This window comes from Cloeon dipterum, chromosome 2 (genome assembly GCF_949628265.1).
Source record: "Cloeon dipterum chromosome 2, ieCloDipt1.1, whole genome shotgun sequence".
NCBI lineage: Eukaryota > Metazoa > Arthropoda > Insecta > Ephemeroptera > Baetidae > Cloeon > Cloeon dipterum.
The window spans coordinates 26,360,460-26,381,405 of NC_088787.1; the positions used below are offsets into that span (position 1 = coordinate 26,360,460).

At 40.1% G+C, this 20,946-nt stretch overlaps 2 protein-coding genes and 1 long non-coding RNA gene across 4 annotated transcripts in view; 2 read left to right on the plus strand and 1 right to left on the minus strand.

Moving 5' to 3' along the window:
* The window catches only part of mbo (Nuclear pore complex protein Nup88), a 69,456-nt gene that overhangs the window by 8,858 nt on the left and 39,652 nt on the right, over window positions 1–20,946 (minus strand). The window contains exon 2 of the mRNA XM_065478628.1: window positions 19,937–20,106. Within this exon, the coding sequence (XP_065334700.1) occupies window positions 19,937–20,106 (170 nt within the window). The remainder of the gene's footprint in view (window positions 1–19,936; window positions 20,107–20,946) is intronic.
* Window positions 1,283–12,628, plus strand: LOC135936946 (galactoside 2-alpha-L-fucosyltransferase SEC1-like). Of its 2 annotated transcripts, none has more exons than XM_065479963.1 (6): window positions 1,283–1,429; window positions 5,723–5,869; window positions 5,927–6,134; window positions 6,276–6,742; window positions 12,055–12,127; window positions 12,184–12,628. In XM_065479963.1, the coding sequence occupies exons 3-6, from the start codon at window positions 5,943–5,945 to the stop codon at window positions 12,508–12,510; spliced, it is 1,059 nt and encodes a 352-aa protein (XP_065336035.1). In that variant the 5' UTR covers window positions 1,283–1,429; window positions 5,723–5,869; window positions 5,927–5,942; the 3' UTR covers window positions 12,511–12,628. The 2 variants fall into 2 exon arrangements, with proteins under 2 accessions (XP_065336035.1, XP_065336036.1); XM_065479964.1 differs by lacking the exon at window positions 1,283–1,429 and adding an exon at window positions 2,498–2,582.
* Window positions 8,537–11,629, plus strand: LOC135936860 (uncharacterized). The gene is made up of 2 exons (XR_010574401.1): window positions 8,537–8,783; window positions 9,597–11,629. It is a non-coding gene; the product is annotated as an uncharacterized LOC135936860 (long non-coding RNA).

The window sequence follows — 20,946 nt, forward strand, 5'->3', positions numbered from 1 at the left end:
GACGATAGTGTGCGAAATAATGGTGTAATAATTTCATCGGGCCGTTCATAAGGTTATTACACTGCACTCGTGGCGGCGGCTGAAGGGGGACGGGGGCGGGCGGGGGTGTAGGAAGGCAGCACGGTGTCGTCTGCGTGTTAAATCTTGAGGCTTTACATGCAGATAGGGGTAATAAATTTTATAGGTTCTGTTTTCTTCTGCGCACATGCAAATAGCCGAAATTTGAAATCATAAGAGGCACCTTAAGCCCCCTTGGTAATGGAGCCGCCGCCTCCGTTGCCGCTGAGAAGGAGCAAAAGGATTTTACTTTTCGGCCCATAAATCTCGAGAGTTATTTTTTCGCCCGTCGCGCGCAACATGGAAATTGTGTTAACTTAATGATTCTGTTAATTCTGCTAAGAGCAGCGCAACTCTCTGCCGAGTTCCTTTCCCCAGCAGATCTGACGATTGCATTATTGCACGTTCGCCCAACGCTCTCTCGGCGCAACTATTATTATATTTAAGACACCACCTTTGCATTTGCACGTGCGGCAAGTCACCCCAAATTACTCTTTATGCGCCAGCTACCTTCAGACCCGAGTTGAGGAGAAAGATCGCATCTTACGCCTTCTTCCCTGTGCTGCCCTATTGTTGTTATGTTGCCAATTTCAACGCAAAAAATGGATATTTTTTAATTCTTACAGTTCTTACACAAAACTGGATTTTTCCTATTAACATGGAAAATTAAAGATCGCCAGAGGGGAACTTTGTCGGCCCTTTGGAGTTTGAAACGCTTGCTGGCATTTCAATTACGACGAGCACAGTTTTACAAAATAATCTATCCCAATTTGTTTGAACTATAAAAAATGGCTTAAACTGTTCACATTACACTGCAAGTCAGCGATGAGAAAATCTCAACCCCGCCGCATGTCACTATGCCTGGGGCATCAAAGGTGAGTTTTTAGCGCCACACAGCAGTGACATGCGGAGGGGTGAGGTTTTATAACTGCAATAAACAGACTGATTGAGAGCATAAAAAACTGAATCCATAGCTTTATACACCTTTAAATTATTGGTGAAAAAAAAATGTTTGAGGTTGGTTATCTAGTGAGTGGCACTTCATAGCCATATTTCTCCAAACCCATTATTTGTTATTGCAAAAATAGTGATAACGTCAAGAAGGCGTCTGTTGTGTGCTATAAATTATTGCCAGAGATTGTGATTATGTGCAATGTCCCCATGCCCGAGATATAGCAAAGGGGAAAATATTTCCGACAAAGAAAAAATCAGTCATATTATGCATTTGAGCTTTGACAGCGGCGGCGACTTTATCAAGGCTACTCTAATTACTGCACACACGTAAAAAAACTCATCAAGGATCAGTTTAAAGTTCAAACCTTGGACGGATAGATTCGACGCTAGTTTAAGAGGACGGTAATCAAGGAGGAGGGTAAGTTTTTGAGAATTTCTACCAGTCGTTTACGATAGTGAACGCATTCAAATACGCACCGTCAACAGGAAAATATAGTATTATGAGATATGATTGGGTACAAATGACAAATACCTATAAAAATATTTTTGGCCCCTACACCTTTGACAATAATTGATGGTAATACAAATAATGGGATACCCTTCTGAAATATATCATAGTATTGATAAATTCTGTTTACAAAGAGAAGATAATACTTTTTGCTTGTGGGAGTAGCCATTATTAAATCAGTATAATTTCTAGATTTTTTAAGAAAGCCTTATGTGTCGATAAGAGAATGAAATCAAGATTTGTATATGATCTAGTTGAGACTGATTATTTTGTAAATGACTTAAAGACAAAATTCTCCCTGCCGGACACACCTGTTTATATTAAATTCTTGGATAATATGATGCATAAAAAACAAAATATTCACCCTAATTTTTACAGTACCCCAGCTATGACAAACAAGAACTGGTGGCTACCCTATTGTAAAGATCGAAGTGTTTTTACGAGATACTCTTTCCATGGTTATCATTTTCTGTTATGTAAAGACAAACGTTTCCATCTACATGTTTCTGCTAATTGTGTTTGCCAATTCTGCGATGAAAGCGGTATAGACATGTATCATTTCCTCAATTGTAAAAATAATACAACTACCTTAATTCAAGCTGCTAAATATAAGAAATTGCAGTTAAATAATATCGTTATATAATGTACTCTGTGTTGTACACCGTTGGTGTCTAATATAATAAATAATAATAAATCAGTATAATTAAAATAATTATTATTTAGAGAGAGCTTGACTCTTTACTCGCGAATAAAGACTCTTATCACTTGAAACCTAATACAAACAGGCGTATTATCCAGTGTTTAACAAGTACATTTATTGCGTTGCACAGCAGAATGCCGACCATGCATTAACCCCGTTTTTACTTAAGTACTTGGTGAGTGACAGTTTTATCTGTCGACTAAGATTACTTTGTAAATAGGGGATTAGCTTAATTTTTATTTTTATCAATTTGCAAGTCAGATAACTCAAACTTACGACGGGATCTCGGCACCAAAGTAATACCGGCATTACATTATAGAAAAGAAAGCTGAACAGTTTATAAATTATAAAGGAGCATATACGGTGAGAATTTTGAAAATAATCATCATTGCTGGGGTTTATAATTTAATTTCAAACCACTCCATTCATCTGACAATGTGGATGGAAGGATTTTAGAATGTTTTTTACTAAAAATTATATATATATATATATATATATATATATATATATATATATCGATCTATGAATGTAAAGCTATGATAAAATTAAAATGCATTGATAGAAAATTGCATTTTCAGTTTGAATCGTTTGAGGCGTTACAAACTGTTTCAAAATGGAACGATATAATTCTCGTTTTCCGCGTAACGTTTTGGTGCGTAGCGTAGAAGAAAAGCTGGCTGAATTTTTTTGACACGTCGTAAAAAGTTTGTGCGTTGAAAGCTGCTAAGCAAGTTAAAAATTCACGAGGCGGCGCCGGTCGGAAATATTGCGGATTCTCCTTGGGGCGCAGTTTGGTTTGAGTTTTGGGACCAATTGTTTGTCAATGTCTCGCGAAATCTTATTTATTTTACAAGAAGAGCCGCGTCCTGGGATCCATTCTAGCCGAGAAAGTAGACAGAGCAAGAAAAGAAGGCGGAAAAGTCGGAAGCAGAAGTACTCGCGCGACACATAATTACGCGACGGAGGAATTACAAAGTAAAATTTGCGCGGCATTTGCATTTTTTAAGTGTCACTACTGAGCCAGGTGGCCGGTATGTATGCAAAGGAGCCAACTTTATACGCGCCTGTCTTTTAGTATAAAGGTGGCACAAGGGGTTGTGAATTTTAGACAATTTATCCAAACTTGTGACGCCTCAATGTTATGTTATCCTCTAAAAATACGCAATTTAGAACAATGCAAAGTGACTTGCTAGGGGGAATAAAATCCAAAAAGAGAGAAAAATAGAAAAATTGTCAAATCAAACAATCATTACCTCCTTTTTTTCTAATCACACTCAATAAATCAATGCCTAGTAAAGGAGAGCACTAATATTACGTAAAAACCATGCAGAAAAAGAAACTGATAAGTTACAAAAATAGCTCTCTCGTCTGATAATGGAGACATTATCTTACTTGAAGAATGGCCATAGAAAGATAATAAACACAATATTCTGCATATTATAATTTCTAATTAAGTGATACGAGAGCAGTGAGATTTCTTATCAAAAATTTGGTCTTTTAAAACCTTTACAAACATGTCACAGAGCAAAGTTTAAAATGTCCAACCCTGTCCATGTGCATAGAGAGAGGATAAATTTTCAGGCGTGCACTTTGGCGCGAAAGTAATAGGGCGGCGCTGATCGCAGGCTCAAACTGACCCCTGGGAATATTATTTCTAAATGGGAGAAAGACGAGAGACTCTGGCGAAAAGGACTCGCTGCTTTTTCGGAAATTCCCCTGCGGTGTATGCAACATTGACACACGTACCTCTACCAACGCGCACACCGGCAGTGGGCGACCATCTTCCGAATATTTTTCGCTATTTTTATTTCCCTCGCGCTGCTCGCTGCCTGCCGGCACATCCTACCAACTTATTCCGTCCACTTACAAAGTATGGCCATGAATACTTGAAAAATCCAGCGAATTCTAAAACAGCTCGCTCGCTGCGGTAAGAGCGTGTAAATTTATACTCGGGATAAAAGCCGCCGCTCTCGAGCGAGAAAAAGGAATTCGGTTTGCTTGCTGAGGTAAAAGCTACCCGAGTTTTACATCTTTCAACGTGTATTATTCTCCCAAGAAGTCTTTATCAAGAGATATTACACATCCTTTGGGTGTCTTTATTTGACAGTCCATGCAAAAACAGTTTTGCTCGTTTTAGAGAAACTCGAGATGAAAATGGTATACAAATTAATGGCCTCTTAGAAAATGATTGATCTTGTCGGAATATGGAAAAAACTAAAGCAGACTTCGAATTAATTTTTGTAACTCCGCTGAGATTTATTTTGTTTAGCCTATGCTCTAAGTTTAAGGCCATACTTAACTAAGTAATGAATAGATCATCCTTGTGTTTCGCGTAATACATTATTTTAGTATCAATTTACCCGCAAACATAGCATATTGTATTCAGTAAGCATGCCAAAACCTGTAAAATTGCTGAACGATTTTGGCAGCCGCATTTCTTTATGGAAAAAATATATCTAATTTGTTTTATAGGTAAGATACCTATGCAAAGGATTCCAGCTGAACAGAATGTCGCCTGATAAATTACGTCACGATGGAGTAGAAAGCTAATTTATGCCAAAAACTTTTCAAGATAGCAACCACCACTCTTTTTGTAATTTTTAATTCATCGCGTTCGCATTTCAATTAAACTGTACGGACAAGATCTGATATGATTCGAAGAGAGAAACTTTGCTGAGGGCAGAGGCCTAATTCATTATTCTCGTCCGGCGTCGGCAGTTATAATCGGACGGTTGATTTTAAAACGCTTACTCTGCGTCATAATTTATACCTCTTTTGGCTCTTCCATCGCGCGGATAACTTGCAACGAGGGCGATAAAAACGCGTTAATTCGCCCGGAAAGAAGAAAAGTCGCTAAAAAATCTGCTGCTGGTGCGTGCGCGCCGTCATCGCAGACCGTTCACTCCATTTAATCCAACCCCGGCCATATTTCTAATTAGTGCACCAAACGCCGTTCTCGCCTGCTCACACTGCAACAATAAAATTTGACTCGCCCTTGCGCACGACCGATTTTTCTTTAAAAAAATGGCTATGTCACAGTGCTTCAACAACTGATAAGCAAAGAGACAAAAATTCATGTTTTGGACACAATTGAAAATTAATTTTAGGGACAGTCACTAATTACACGAGTATCATGAACAATATTATTTCAAAGAATATTGAATACTAGTAAAATTTTCATTAATTTAATTGCATCCTTGATAGGTTTTACTATGAAATGAAATTTTGGTACTTAGAATCGCCACCTAGAATTCAAATAAGCATTGAAGATTACATCTGCTGTTTGGTGCCTGAAAACCTGGACCCAACGCACGAATGGAAATACGCATTTATTTTGAATTTTCATACACACTCAATAGCAACGTATACTTTACCTAAAATAAAGGAAAATACATGTCTTAATAAGCTCCATTTCTGAACTTTTGTCGAGGAGTTTCATATTTCTCGGCACATAATATATAAGCCTGTTCATTACATTGTTATTGCAAGTGATTTCTTTTCAGAACTCTTACACACACTGAAAGGTTTCGATGGTAGCCTTTCCACCGATGAAGGAAGCTATGAAGGAGTAAAATTTAAAGAAAAGAACCGTCACGCTAGTAACTTCCCAAAATATATCAATCAACAATCAATGCTCCACACTGACTGAGGTACAGCGGTGAGCATCACGTAAAATAAATTACGATAACACTTCTTTCTATTTACAGCTAAAATTCGTTAGAGATGGAAAAAGAGAGCGGAAGGTCGTGCAAATCAAATTTGCGATTGTTGCTGCTGAGTGTCTGTTTAGTTAATTTCGTGATCGTTCTTTCCTACTATAGTGCTGGTAATTTGGGTCAAAATGCCACAGCTATCCCTGATAACGATTTTATGAAAGAGGTGGAAAATGAGGTTGCAAAAGAGGAGATCATTCAAGTACGTAAGCCGATGGCATCGGCACCATTATCACTAAATGTTATAAATAACCTTAAATATTTGATGAACAAAATGAAAATTTCACGTTGCCGCTATTGCCGCAATTAAATGACTCTAATGTAAGTCAAATAATTCTTACAGCCTGCTTCAACACAAATAGCTGAAGAATCGATTTGCTCAAGACCAATAGTGTCTGTTCAATGTGGTGGACGATTAGGAAACAGAATTTGGGAATATGCTACAGCCTGGGCGGTAGCAAAAATGCTCAACCGCACAGTCTTCGCTCCAAACGAAATTCTAGATTCGCTGCAGCCTGTTTTTGAAAAATTTCAAAAAAGAACCTCACTAGAAGACATAATGAAAAGATGCAAAATTACTGAGAAGCAGCTTGTACTAGTCAATAATATTGGTTCTATTGAAACCCTTGCAGCAAAATATCCATCTCAAAATATACTTTTGCGCAAGTACATAGTTGATCATAAAGTAGTTTACCCGTACATTCAGGAATTCCGAGAAGAGTTTCGATTCCGGCCAGAAATTCTGCAGAGTGCAAGAGAGACAATAGCGCTCGCAGGAGGCGATGGAAAAACTCTGATTTCAATCCACGTGAGCCCACCAAGAAATTGGACAGGTTGGGCCGAGTCAGACGAGTCGAGTCAAGTTGGACCAGTTGTGGACGGTTCCAATCCGGTAATAAAACTCGCGTACTTGTCCTGTCCTTCATAAGGACGAGTCAAGTCGAGACCAGTTTTAGACATTTATAAAAATTAATGGTTTTAATTCAAGATTTTGTAATTTGAGGGTGGCAAAGTGGTCCTTTTGAGTAGTAATTTAAATTTCAATTATTGAAAAGGTGGATATCCTTAAATTTAAAAGTGGTTGGGACGAACGCGTCGAGTCGAGTCAAGTCCAGTTTAGGACATTTTGAGCGATACCACTTCGGGACGAGTCAAGTCGAGACCAGTTTCAGACATTTCAAAAATTTAGTGATTTAAAATTTAAAATTTTAAAATCTGAGGGTAACAATGTGGTCCTTATTATTTTTACTTTAAAAACTGCGTTTGACATTGAAATATGAATTCTATTTTGGTAACTTTCCCTTGTTTTCAAACTGGTTCATATACATACATATTTTAAAACTTTATTGACGAAAGGACAAATCCCTTTATTGACAATAATCGACATATTTTAAACTACCAAGCTTTAAAGAGGAATGGTTGTGAATTTCCCCGGAAAATCCTTTAACCCTTTAATCAATTTTCAGCAGTTCGGTACGCGGACGGCGGTCGCGCGGGCGCCATTTTGCGACCTCCTGCGTCGAGCGCCGACCCTTGTAACCATCCGCGACCCCTTGGGGGTTGTTTACATGTGTGCCAGGATGCTTGCGGAGGTAATCAGCGCCGCACCGTAGCGTCTTGCGACGCGCACGCGGTGCTCAAAGTTGCGTGCGCGCGTCGTTATAGTGCGGCACTTGGAAAATTTCGAGCCGTGTGCCGCGGTCGCGCGCACGCACTTTCACGACCTCCTGCGTCGAGCGCCAACCCTTGCAACCACCCGCGATCTCTCGGAGGTTGTTTATATGTGTGCTAGGATGCTCGCGGAGGTAATCAGCGCCGCACCGTAGCGTCTTGCGACGCGCACGCGGTGCTCAAAGTTGCGTGCGCGCGTCGTTATAGTGCGGCACTTAAAAATTTCGAGCCGTGTGCCGCGGTCGCGCGCACGCACTTTCGCGGCCTCGTGCGTCGAGCGCCGACCCTCTCATCCCCCCGCCACCCCATAGGGGTAGTTCACCAGAGTACCCAGATGATCGCGGACGCGGTCGGCGCCGCACCGAAGCGTCGTGCGACGCGCACGCGGTGCCCGAAGTGGCGTGCGCGCGTCGTTATAGTGCGGCACTTAATAAATTTCGAGCTGCATCTTCGCATTGGGCCCATAGCAAAAGGTCGTCTCACGCGGTTATTGTTATTAAATTTTCAAAATAAATTCACGCATGGAATCTTCAGTAATTTTAGATCTAACAAAATCGTGCTCGCAAATAATATTCCTTTATTAATTCCATGAATTTAATTAAGAGCTATTAAAACCAAACAAATTGTTTACTATACAACTAAAACATTTTTTGCTTTTTAAAGACGCCCCAGAATTAAACGGTATAGAATTAATTCCAATAAATTCAATTTAATATCATAATTACTTATAACAAAATATAAATTGTTTAGTCTTATTTTATCCTACCGAGAAACGGGCCAATTTGTAAAAGGTCTGGTTATAAAGGACGATAAAGGACAAAAAGGGGCTAAAAATAGGATTTTTAAGAATTTTCAGCCTGCTCGCGATTGCGGCGGCTGCACACCATGCACATGCATGCACGTGCTTGCATGGTATGCCTGCAGTCAGTGTGCTGCTGCCTGCCTCTGTTATGGAGCGGGGGAGAGGGCGGCAGGCAGCAACCCAACGGCCAACGGCAGGACTGGCGAAGAATTCCTTCATCGCCTTACGCGTCAACGGCCGTTCGACCGTTCAAAGTTTAATCAATTAGTAATGGACAACGGACGCCGCAACTCGAGAGGACAGTGGACAAAGTCAAGGATAAGGACAAACGGGCGTCCCGTGGTTCGAACGGATTGCCTGGATCCTGCGATCAATTGGGTGAGTGTTGTTCATGTTTGTTAATAATTATCTATCTACATAAAATAGATTATCATCAAAAGAAATCCTACAAGATTATGCGCTATTGCTTATGAATGAATAATTACAGTTTCCGCCGCGTTACACACATTATTATCTAGCCCGTTCTAATGAGAATCCCATTAATATAAAAATATGGCTGGCGAAAACTGTGCAAGTCGCAGCGAAAAGTGTAATTCTTCCACAACTTTTTAGTTTATTATGCTGATGAGAATTTTTTGTATTACATTCTTAAATAATTATATTGCACAGTTATTATTATTTGCTCGCGTTTACGTACACAATGTATGTAAGGCAAAGTTACAGATTCTGCCGGGCTACAAATCTCGCCAGTTCTTATGAAAATCCATTTATTTTATACAAGTAGGGGTGGCGAAAACTGTAACTCGGCGGTTGGAAACTGTAATTTTTCCATACATACAAAACCTTTTACCGATTTCACTCTCACTCCTTCATGCATAATATGTATTCATAAATAAAAATTTAATGATTGATTGTTGTTTGATGTATCATGCAATAATGAACTTCATAAAATAATATGAAAATTAACAGGGTTGCATTTTGTATTTGCTTACCACCTATAATATTCGTAATATTAGTTTTTTTTCATGAATGTAAAATTGCAATCAAATTAAATGAATGTTCCTTGGATTCTTTTTAATTGCTCACATATATGGCCCTTCCTCTGTTACGAATTGACACCATTTTAAATTAATGTTTTCCATTTAAACTCAACCCTATTGATTTATTTATCGATACTTTTCCATTTTTCAGTTGTTAAATAACCATGATGATGAGGGGCAGCAACCTGTTGCGGTAGGTGGACCCTTAGGAATTGGGCTTGGCCTTCAGGAAGCTGACCAAATCGCTCGAGACCAGACGCAAAGAAGACCTCAACCCTCACCCCTTATCAAAGACTAATTGTTAGCTGCAAGAAGTGAAGTGAGTGCGACGCAGGTGTGAGTTTCAATTATAAGAGCGTCCATCGTATTTGGGAAATATTCGGTTTCCTGGGAATTCCCAGGAAATTAATTTAATCAATGCCATTGGTAGAACTTGACATAAAGAATTTAAGGTGGTATTAGGAGAATAATTTAAGCCTGGGTGAACATAACTATGTGTATGTTTATTTTTATATGTATGGTTTTAATTAATTTTTTAGGTTTATTACCCTATATTTTCACAAGTATGAGTCTTTTAAGTTTACCTGGAGTCTATCTTTACCTGTATGATAAGCTTTAATATTTTATGGCTGAATTAATAATACTCAACACATATTCCCCCATTTCATGCCTCAGGGCACTCCAGGAGTGCTAATACCATTTATGGTTTTGTATTGAAAAAATTAGTAAAATGTAATTCAACCACAAACATTAGCTGTTGAATTTTCTGCTTATATAATTATAGGACATTTATTGATAATTTTAATGGGTAATACAGGTAGTGGCCTTAGAAGTTTCATAGTATCTCTTTTGATTTTGGGTCAAATTGGTTAATTAATTCCCTGCTGGAAATTTGGATCCCGAGCTGAAGTATAAGCGGTTATATGAGAATCGGGCCAGGCTCAGGTATTATTTTCGGGACAGGCATCCCGATGAGCAGCTCCAGGGCTGAAGCAAAGCCGCTGTGGATATAAGGGATATAAACAATCATAAACATATCCGACATATCCATGAAAATATGCGGATTCGATCTCCAAATTTTGGATGTCTATTTAAGGGGTTTTTTGGCATCAAAATTTGAAGGAGAAACTTATGTTTGCTTAAAAGTGCTTGTAAAATAGATCGAGAAATGCCAGGTTTGAAACTCGGGAATGGGGGACGCGGTCTAAGAGCTACAGTCCACCTTTCATTCACAGATAACTCGATTTTCGGGGATTTTAGAAATAACGAATAAATAGGGATTCTCGAGCTTCAAACCTGGAATTTCACCATCTTTTTAAACAATCAGTTTTTTCCAATTTATTAAGCAACTATAAGTGTCAAGAAAAATTCCCCGGCCAATAAATAAACAATCAAAATTTTCTTGATTCCCTCCCCTGGTGCATGTTATCAAATTTAGCCATCTGCAGGCAGTTTCAATCGAATTTTGAAATTTGGAGGGCGATAGTGCATTGGACGGGATTTTCGGCGTGGAAATTTTTTCTTGCCACTTATAGTTGCTTAATTAATTGGAAAAAACCAGATTGATTTTAAAGATGGTGAAATTTCAGGTTTGATGCTCGGGAATCCCTATTTATTCGTTATTTAAAAATCCCCGAAGATCGAGCTATCTCTGAATGAAAGGTGGACTGTAACTCTAAGACTGCGTCCCCCATTCCTGAGTTTCAAACCTGGAATTTCTCGATCCATTTTATAAGTACTTTTAAGCAAACATAAGTGTCTCCTTAAAATTTCGATGCCAAAATATCCCGTCCAATCGACTTTAAAAATTTGAAGCTCGAATTCGCCTGGAACTGCTCATCGGGATTCCTGTCCCGAAAAAAATCCCCGATCCTAGCCCGATTCTCATATAACTGCTTAATATTTCTGCTCAGGATCCAAATTTCCTGGAAATTCCCGGATAACCAAAAATTTCTCGATCCCAATGGACGCTCTAATAAGTGTCATATACAGTAGAATGTTACCCCTGGCGCCAGTATATTGCCGGCGTCGAATTCTTTGGACTGATGAATTTAAAAGATGATATGCGATGCCACATGATAACTTAATATATAAATAATATTTATGTAAGGCTGTGGTATGAACCTGCTGATGGGTCTTTGAAAAAAGTAAGAAATAAAAATGATGAAATATCAGTAATACTAATGAGCTCATTTCATTTTGCTATTTTACCTAATTTTTTGCTAGGTTAGGCGAAATTTGTGCAAGGACCAAGCTTAAGAAAGGCATTTCTGGCTAGGGTCTTTGGACAAGTTACGTCCGTTCCCAGATAAGAGCCTAAAATAGGCCTAGCAGGGCTGCAATGCCCAGCTGGGCCGCGGGGGGCCGTGCGGTCCCAAGTGGTGTAAAACCCGTCCCACTCGTCTCGACCAAATCCCGTCCCACTCGTCTCGACCAAATCCCGTCCCACTCGTCTCGACCAAATCCCGTCCCACTCGTCTCGGCCAAAACTTGACTCGTCCGTCTTGACGGTAATAAAAGACGTCATAAAAGCGGTCAGAATAGAAGTCTCCAGGACCAGTGGACGAGTCACGTCTATGACGTCCAAAGGACGTCTCTTTTCTTGGTGGGAGACGAACTGACTTTTCAAAGTACTTACCGTCACGCTTTAACACCTCTCTAGTTGACTCGACTTATTTTAAGGCAATGATTACAAAACGAAATAAATAGAGCATATAACAAAAAAATAATAATTTTAGAACGCTATGCAGTGGTACCGAATGAAACTGGACGGACCTTTGCTTTTCTTGGTTGTGAGCGACGACGTGAAATGGTGCCGCAAAAATCTTGCTAAAGAGACGAGCGACGTAAAAATCGTGTCCAAAGGTCCAGCTCATGATTTAGCTGTGATGAGTTTGTGCAACTACTCGATAATTGACTACGGGACTTATGGATATTCTGGGGCGTTCTTCTCTAAAGGGACCGCAGTCACGTTGGACGTTAACAAACCTTTGGCAAACTATATGGCCGAACATGCTGGATGGACAGTTTTCAGCAAGGAAATACAAGATTTGAAGATACTTTGACAAAGAAAAACTGTCCATAGGACGTGTGTGTAAATTTTTTGTTCAGATTTAAAGATTTAATTTGAAATATGCAAACGATAAATGATTATAAATTAATAAATCATTAATTAATTATAAATTGAATTTTTCTTTAAAATCACTTAAATCAAAATTTTCTGCTAAGTTCACCTTTTCTAGTGTTACTCACAGCTGATGCAAATTTTGCGGCTCGGCAATAAATATTATTGCGGGCGCGAAGGAAAGAGTTGGTGGCTTAGTGGAGTCTTAGGGGCTGAAGGAGGAGGCAGGGATTTGGTCGGAGCGCTGTTCATTTGCGACTTCATTGTGCCCGTTTACAAGTGCGCTCGCCGCGGTAATACCCTTTCATTTGAACAACAATCGCAGCAGCACGGACGGAAATTATTCCGTGTTTTCTGCAGCGTGTTTACGAATGCGAGGGAAGGAATTTGCAAAAATGTTGCTCGCGGCCTTAGGGTGGGCGGCCGAAAATATTTATGCGCCCGGACGGCTTTGGCGGACGCGAGCCAAGGCTTATTTCTGCAACAAAGAGGTGTGCAGCCCTTGCCCTGTCTGCTGAAACCTCAAACATTATGAACTGCCATCAGAGTGTCTAGTGTGTCTACACGGAAAGCAAGAGAAACCATTTAATGTAAAATGAAACCTGCTAAAAAATATACTTCTTTGTATACTGAAGAGCACGAAAAATGTTTAATTTTCACTGTTTTATATAAGTAGGTTTTATACGGTGAGGAGATACAATATTTTTTTTCTGTTTTTCAAAAGTTCTGCAGCCAGTTGGTTTTTAATCAGTTATAAATTAATTTAATAATTGATTTTCCAATGGTGAGTATAACCTTTTAAATTAAATTCGTTTGATGAGAACATGAAATCGAAACAAAAAAAATTGAATAAACTTTAAAGTTTGCAGCAAAAATTTAATGTTTAAGATATCAATGTTTATAAGAAAACATTATTTGTGGTGCCATAATATTCTCGTTCTGCTCATAGTTTGCATTTGTACGCAAGCAAGGGGCGAGGCGACGCAAGAAGCTGCGAATTCCTCATTTAATTTAGCGAGAATCTGCATGTGTCGGATAAAGTGCTTGCATCAGCGGGCAATTCTCGATAATCCAGACCCAGTGGAAAGCAATCTGCGCTGACGGTGAGTCTGATGTCGTCGGTCGGCGGCAATCTCTGGCCTAATCCGGAAAGGACACGGCGAGCATCAGCCCCGGGGACACAGGAGGAGCGAGCGAGTGTGCGGTCGCTTCCCCGAGCATACACACGCGTCGCCTGTTGATGTGAAATAGTTTAATTAGCACCCCGGCTCGGCAGCTTCCTTAATGTATCTGCTGATCAGCAGCAGCGAGCAGGCAAGCCGCAAACCTCCGGCGATCTTTGGTGAATCAGGCGTAATCTGGCCTCGCCCATCTAAATACGGTCCAAACCTCACCGGCTATTTTCCTAATTGTAGCGATGATGCGATAATGACAATAATCCTCAGAGGTAGCCGCCAGCCGGCCGAGCAGCTCTAATCAATAGTTTGATGAACACCTTGAGGTGATGTCGACCCTTTCGATCTCTTCCCTCAGTGCGTGTATATGAACGCGCGTGGTTGCGATCGCTGCGAAGCAGAGCCCTAGGACGACCAATTTTTCAGAAGTAATATACTTGCCAGCAACAGTGGCACTTCAGGTCAAATGTTTCAGTTTTTATCAATAAGGATACGATCGGGTTTTGATTTCACCTAACTGACCAATTAATTATTTGAAAATGGAGATGCAAATAAAATCGTGTAAAATAACAGATCTGATTGAACTCTCCTAATGATAACAAGCAATTGAATAAAAAATATCACGTCATGGAATTTGATCATTAATACAGTTTGAATAAATATTGCTCTATGGAAGATCCCGTGATTATTCTTATCAAAAACTGAATCTCCGCCTTCAGAATACATTTTTTTCGACAAATGACAAACTTTGGACATTGTCTATTTTAAAACAGCGAGCTGTATAGTTCAATAAAGTACTATAAAGGGTTTAATTTTTATGTTTTAAAAATTTCAGTAATTTGTATTCTAATTTCATAATTTTTAATTTCGTATTTTTATTAGAGACTTATTATGTGATGCAGCGCAATAAATTTTGATTCATTTTCAACATTTTTCATACGATTAATACCCTGCGTCGCGGGGATCTAGTTGGCATGTGTGTGCTTGTTGGAGCGTCGGGTGCACCAGAGAGCGAGGTTAACCCTTCATCGAATCGTGTGGCTTCCCCTTATTGCTTGCAACGCGATCGCAAAATGGATATTTCTGCCCCGGGATATGCTACTTCAATATTGTCGCGTGTACTAATTAATTTGGCGGACCTCGTCGGTTTCTGCTCTAAGGATGATGACACTTTCAGCCAGTATAAATAGCGATAAATTTTGAGTACGACGTGTTATACTCAATTGAAAGAATTAATGATTAATTGATGATTTGATTTATGTGCCAGAATTGATTGCTTTTATAGGTACTAATATTTTTCTAGACTTAGACATTTTGGATTGTAGCAAATATCGCTTAGCGAAAACCTGATTCATGGTTCATATTTGATGAAATCATTAAAAAAGTAGAAATAAATTTGCCGGACAATCAAAAAGCACAAACGATCAAACGGCTTGATTAATAAAAACGAGCAGCCAGCAAAAATCAAAGGCTATTTGACGTGACAATAGCGGCAGTGGTGAAAAATTGGGCCGCGCGCACAGGGAATAATTTAAAGGCAGTCTCCTCTGTTTACCCATCGTATTGCGAATAAATAAATGGCACAATAAAACAAATTGGCTCGGCCGGCCAGCGTGATTGCGGATTAATAATGCAAAGGCGTGCGCCCTTTGACAATGACACACCGATGCGCGCCGTCCGCTTTTTTATTCATCCGCGATGCCATCTCGTTTGATTACACTCGGCCACATGAACACACTCGTATGAACAAACGCATGCGGCACGACGAGCTTTCCAATTAAATTGAGTGAGACGTATGGCTGCCAGCTTTGATTTTTGCCATTGATGTGCTGCCAATTTTTCATGCAGCACTCGCCGCCGCCAAATTGTGCTCGCCGGCTTTCAAAGCGCGCGCCCTGCGCCCTCCTCAATTACTCTCACGCTCCGCTCCTCGTTTTCATTGAACTGATTGCACGGTGCAATTCCTGCAAAACCGCAATCATTAATGACGAAAACACGGCTCCACAATTATTTGAAAAAAGCGAGCCCCTCTATTCAACCGTAAAATGGTTGCTAACTCCTCCAGCTTTAAAGCGAATCAGCCGCAAAAAAGAAGGCTAGTTTTTAAATTTTTTTTGGCATGACCATTAACGCAAATGAGATGACTTTGACTATGACGAAATAAATCAGTTATTGAACTTTTATTCGACAACGTTAGAACATATCCTTATTTTTGCCAGTCTGATGATGTCACGATATACTTTGTCCAGCCGTGGCCTACTCTAAAAAAACTGAATGAGTGCAGAATTTCAGATTTTTCCATGAACATGAACCTTTTTCGATATCCATGCCCCTTAAACGAGCTAAGGACAGAAACAAAAGTTGATACTTGCAGTGAAGATTAAATTTTACATTTTTCTATAAAGCAAATGTGCTGCACAAATTGTAAAGCATTAAAATTTGGCCAAAGTGAAGCTCAATTTTTAGCTGAAACTTAAAACGGGTATTACTGCACAAGTTCACGGTTTGCACTCTTCATTTAGTGCGCGTAAATCTAAACGAGCAGAGGCGCGGAATTAAAAAGTTTCGCGAGCGTGGATTAGGAATTGGACTGCGCTCTTATGGTGACTTAAGATTGTCGGACTCATTAAGTCGCCGCGTAACGATTGTGCGCGCGCGAACAAAAATTAGCTCTCGGCTCGGGCTGCTGCAGTTTTATATTACGGCGCGGGAGACAACTTTATAAAGTGCGAAGAAGGAATAAAAGAGCTTCCTGTATGTGTATGTTTTAAGAAAAGATTACGCCTACAAGTACTGAATATTAATGAGCAATAAAACTAAAGCCGGCAATTATGCACTGCGGGCGAAGGAGTTGGCTGCTGGCGTCATCACGTTCGCGCCAAAGAATTATCTTCGCCAATGGCCCCGGATTTTGAGACTTGCCGACACGTTTTATTGCCCAAGCTTGAAAATTCTCCAGATTTATTTCACAATCCTGACTTCTTAAATTTTCCTCTTTACAGGTTCAGTTCTTTTTCTTCTTTAAAAAAATTAATTCAACATATTTTCACTATTTTGATTCGTTACTTTCAAGACACATTTAAGGATAAAAGGTACTTGCTGTATTACTGTACGGAATTAATAAGTTTTAAATTAATAAAAATGTAAATCAAATTCCGTTATTGTTAGTCTAGCCAAAATTTAAAGAGAGAGGCAGGAAGTAATAGGTAAATTGACCATTTTTGCGTTTTTATTATTCCATTCCAGTGCTGTACTTATGGTTGAAAAGAGATATAGAAGTTTACTATGGATACGCGCGCAGCATCAAATTTAACTTTATTAATGGTGTAATGAACTAAATGAACTGTGCATGATACTGTTTTGTGTTACAGAAAACGACAATTTAGAAATTATACCATGAATCTTCTGCAACTGAACATGTCCCGAGAAAACGACGCAGCAATAAAATTGGTAATTAACCCGGAATAAAACATTTAACTCTAAAGGAGGATAAGCCGGCATATGCCGCAAATTTGTCGGTAAATACGGCAAACAAGTACGAGGAAGACGCACGGGCCATAAAAGTGTAAGCCCGCGAAATTATCCGGACGTGCGAGAGCGAGTCTCATGTTGGTTGCTCGAGCTAGCTTGCTTAGTTGATAAATTCATGCATGTTCCGGCGGATAATAAAGCGGAGGGGCGGTTTCGCTAAAATGGCAATAAATAAATTTTAAGAAGCAAAGATTGCCTCGGCAGTTTCAAGTAAGACCAAGTTTATCCTGCGGTGTACGAGCAAGCGTCTTGCACGTTGGACTGATTAAGGGAGCGTGTAACGCGCAACACACACACAGACACACACGCCCAGATACAAATAATAAGAAAGTGTGCTGCTTCAGCCGCTTGCGCTTTCCGAGTGAATGAGAAGATTCGCCGGGATCCCTTCAGGCGAATGTTGTGGTCAACCTCGCCACTCCTCCTTTGTTCACCCGTTTTATTGTGCCCGTGCATGTACTGAATTTCGGCCCACAATAAGCTCATTCCCGCCTCGCTGCTTCGCCAATCTAATTTAACTTTTCTACGAGCTCTGCTTACGTGCATGTTTAATACTGTGTGTGAAGGAAGCAGGGCGTGATTTCAGTTTTTAAGCAGCACGCCGAGCCTCGCACCGCGCCAGTGAAATATTCAACAATAATAGTTGCTTTTGAGAAGTTAAAATACCCTAACTTAAGAAGTGACGATGTAAAATTTACATAGAGATAATTCCAATAGTGACTTCAGCTGCATTTCAAATACAACCGCAACCACAAAAGCAAGAAGCAAAGAGAAACGACGCATGCATGGCGGAACTCATCCCCCCAGCTCTTGAAAAATGGAAGGCTTTGCCCTTTTTAATATTTTCGGCGGCGGCGCGAATTTTGCACTTAAGCGCCGGACGACGGCTGAAGTGAAGCTGTTGGAAATAATGAACGGATGGGTGGAAAACGAAAAAGCTTATCAAATATTAAAAAGTACATCATTTCTCACGGCGGTTGCGGGCAGAAGCAGCAAAAGTAGCTTTTATTAATCACCAGAGCAGCGAGCAGCAGACAGGCAAATGTATGCGCCGGCATTTGTTATGATGTCTGTTAATCCTCGCTCATCATTATTAATAGACTAATATCATTCTTGCGCAAGACTTCATTTTCGCCGGATGAAAGGTGAAAGCGGGGTTATTTTTAAAAGGGAAAAAACACACGCCCCACCACCCCCTTCCAACTCTCTTAATGCTGCGGATCAAGTGGTTGCAAAATACATTTCTCTTCTAAGGAAAAAAATTGCAGGAGAATCATTCCGAGTTCCTTTTTTTTAATAAAAATTTTAACATTTCCTTGCAAAGATATATAATATTATTTAATTGATTTTTTATTCAAATGTTATTGGTCCATTATCATTTTTGTTTGATTCTGATTACCAATGAACGTAGCTTGAGGGAGTAAATTTAATTTGAAGTTGTGAAACTTAAATGTGTCAATAAATAGCACTCATTTATTTTACGTAAAAAATACTTCATATAAATAATAATGCACTCCGTGTTCTAATTCATTACGCACTTAAAACACGGTTTCTTGGATCTCTGCTATATCTTGATTTGTCTCTCGCGTTTTAATTTGCATAAGTGCTGGAGATGGACGGACATTGCGTTTGGCTAACAAAAGGTCTGCAGGAAGAAACCTAGAGGCGACGGCGCGACGGGTGCGAAAATAAATAAAAACGTCTTGCGAGAGAGACCAGCGGTACCCATTGTTTCTCATTGTCGTGCGCACACACTCAACAGCACCGACTGACTGAGTGAGTATGTACATATACAAACATACACACTGGTGCACAATGCAGTTCTCGGCGGAATTCCTGCTCGACGCCATTATCCGCGCGGCACACGCTTAACGACGTTTCGCTTTTAATCCGCAACAATCACTTATAGGGCGGAGTTCATTTTTTAATCTTTCCTGCTCTCAAGACGCAAAATATGAACCGGCCTTTTTAGAAATTTCCTCGGCACCCCCCGTCGGTGCGTTGGCAGCAATTTTTCCTCCGCTCCTCTGGGAATTGCAGGAAAAACAAGGCGAACTGAGCAGCGGGCCCGTTTTGTCGCTAAGAAGAAATGCTCAGCGCTGCAATTTTTTAATGATTAAAAGCTTTCAATTGTAAGACGAAGAGGTCTCTCAGGCCTCCAGCGGCGCGCTTCCTTCTTCACAGCTTTTAAATAATTGTGTTGCGGTTCAGGGGCGATGAGTTTTAAAGTGCCGCGCCGAGTAAGACCACGGGTGGAAATGTGCAAGAGCGCTCAAGAGCTGTTTATTCCCGAGTTCAAATTAATATTTGAAATAGTTGTGATGAAGATCACTGCCTATGAATAAGAAAGCGATGCGGTAGAAATTTTATTTATTTCAAAGACCCACTCGTTTCTTTAGAGCTTTGGAACATTGATCACCATTTTAGGCTGAATGCTAAAGATAAAATAATTTTTGTTTATGATCGCTGAATAATTCCGGACCCCTAATGATCAAGTTAAGCGGACTCGACACATATTTTTTGTATCATTGGATATAATTTGAACAGAAAAAGTTCAAGAGTATTTCCGTTTTTTCAATCTAAAGTCTGATAAAAGATCCGTTTTTTCTCGTTTCAATATACTCAAAAGCGAAATTGATGAAAAATCAGCGGGGTGCCTACCTGCAGAGGACAGAGTCATTCCCTGCGTTGAACAGTCCCGAGGTGCCCCAGCGTCCAGGCAGGTTGACAATAAACACCATTCGGGAACCCACCAGGGCAAGGTAGGTGCAGGTGTCGTTCACAAGCAGGCGGTCGACCGTGAAGTCAGGAATGGAGGTCAACTCAAGAATCTGAAACAAATAATTGAAATTTTCAGCTTATTACTTAACATTTTACAAATCTTCCAATTTTCACTTATGTATAGGACTTTGATACCCCTGCCAGAAGTTTATGATTTAAGTCTGCATGAAGATTTGTGCTTTGGCGTAATCAGCTTGAGGAACGATATTAAGCAAAACACAATTACAGTTGCTGCGGTCGAACAGAACTCAGGGCACACAGCAAATAAGGTCTGCTGCATGCAAATTCGGCTTAAAAGTGAGGATCGGCGTCTAATCCGAATTTCAGTGGTGCGGTATTAATCAGAGCGCATCAAACAGGGGTGCGGATTAGCCCGATACCGTAATAACTAATCCGAAGCAGCAAGAAGAGAAGCAAGTGGTCTTTTCCCACGGCCCGAGCGTTAAATTTGCTAAACAGTGTCCGCTGCCTCTCGATTACGGGCAATAACAAGCAAGGCAGACGCCATTTTTCAGCCGTCTTTCTACGTTATTTTGCCTGACAAAGCAGACAGAGAGAGAGAGAGAAAGGAAAAGCTTTCAACGGGAAATGTTATTTGAGGTGGGCACGCCCGTGAAATTAGTCTTGTATGCATGAAAAATAAATAAAACAGCGACAGGGAGAAGCGGAGGGTGGCAAATATTCGCGAGAGCACTGGCTGCTGATTTCACGCCATCTGATTTCTACCTTCATGACATTTCTATAATAAACTGTCTTTTTATCAGCGGCGCAGCGGGTGCGCCTCTCGTTTTTTATTACTCGCTCACTCTCTCTCGCGCGCCCGCTTTCATCTTTTTTGATAATGACCCGCATAAATATTTAATTACCATTCTGTGTAATGCCAGGCACAA

Excerpts from the sequence above, each read along its gene's own strand:
- LOC135936946 (XM_065479963.1), top strand. The coding sequence starts at position 5,943 with ATGGAAAAAGAGAGCGGAAGGTCGTGCAAATCAAATTTGCGATTGTTG. Across the intron at positions 6,135-6,275 it reads CAAAAGAGGAGATCATTCAA|CCTGCTTCAACACAAATAGC; the intron begins GTACGTAAGCCG and ends TAATTCTTACAG. Across the intron at positions 12,128-12,183 it reads TTGACTCGACTTATTTTAAG|AACGCTATGCAGTGGTACCG; the intron begins GCAATGATTACA and ends TAATAATTTTAG.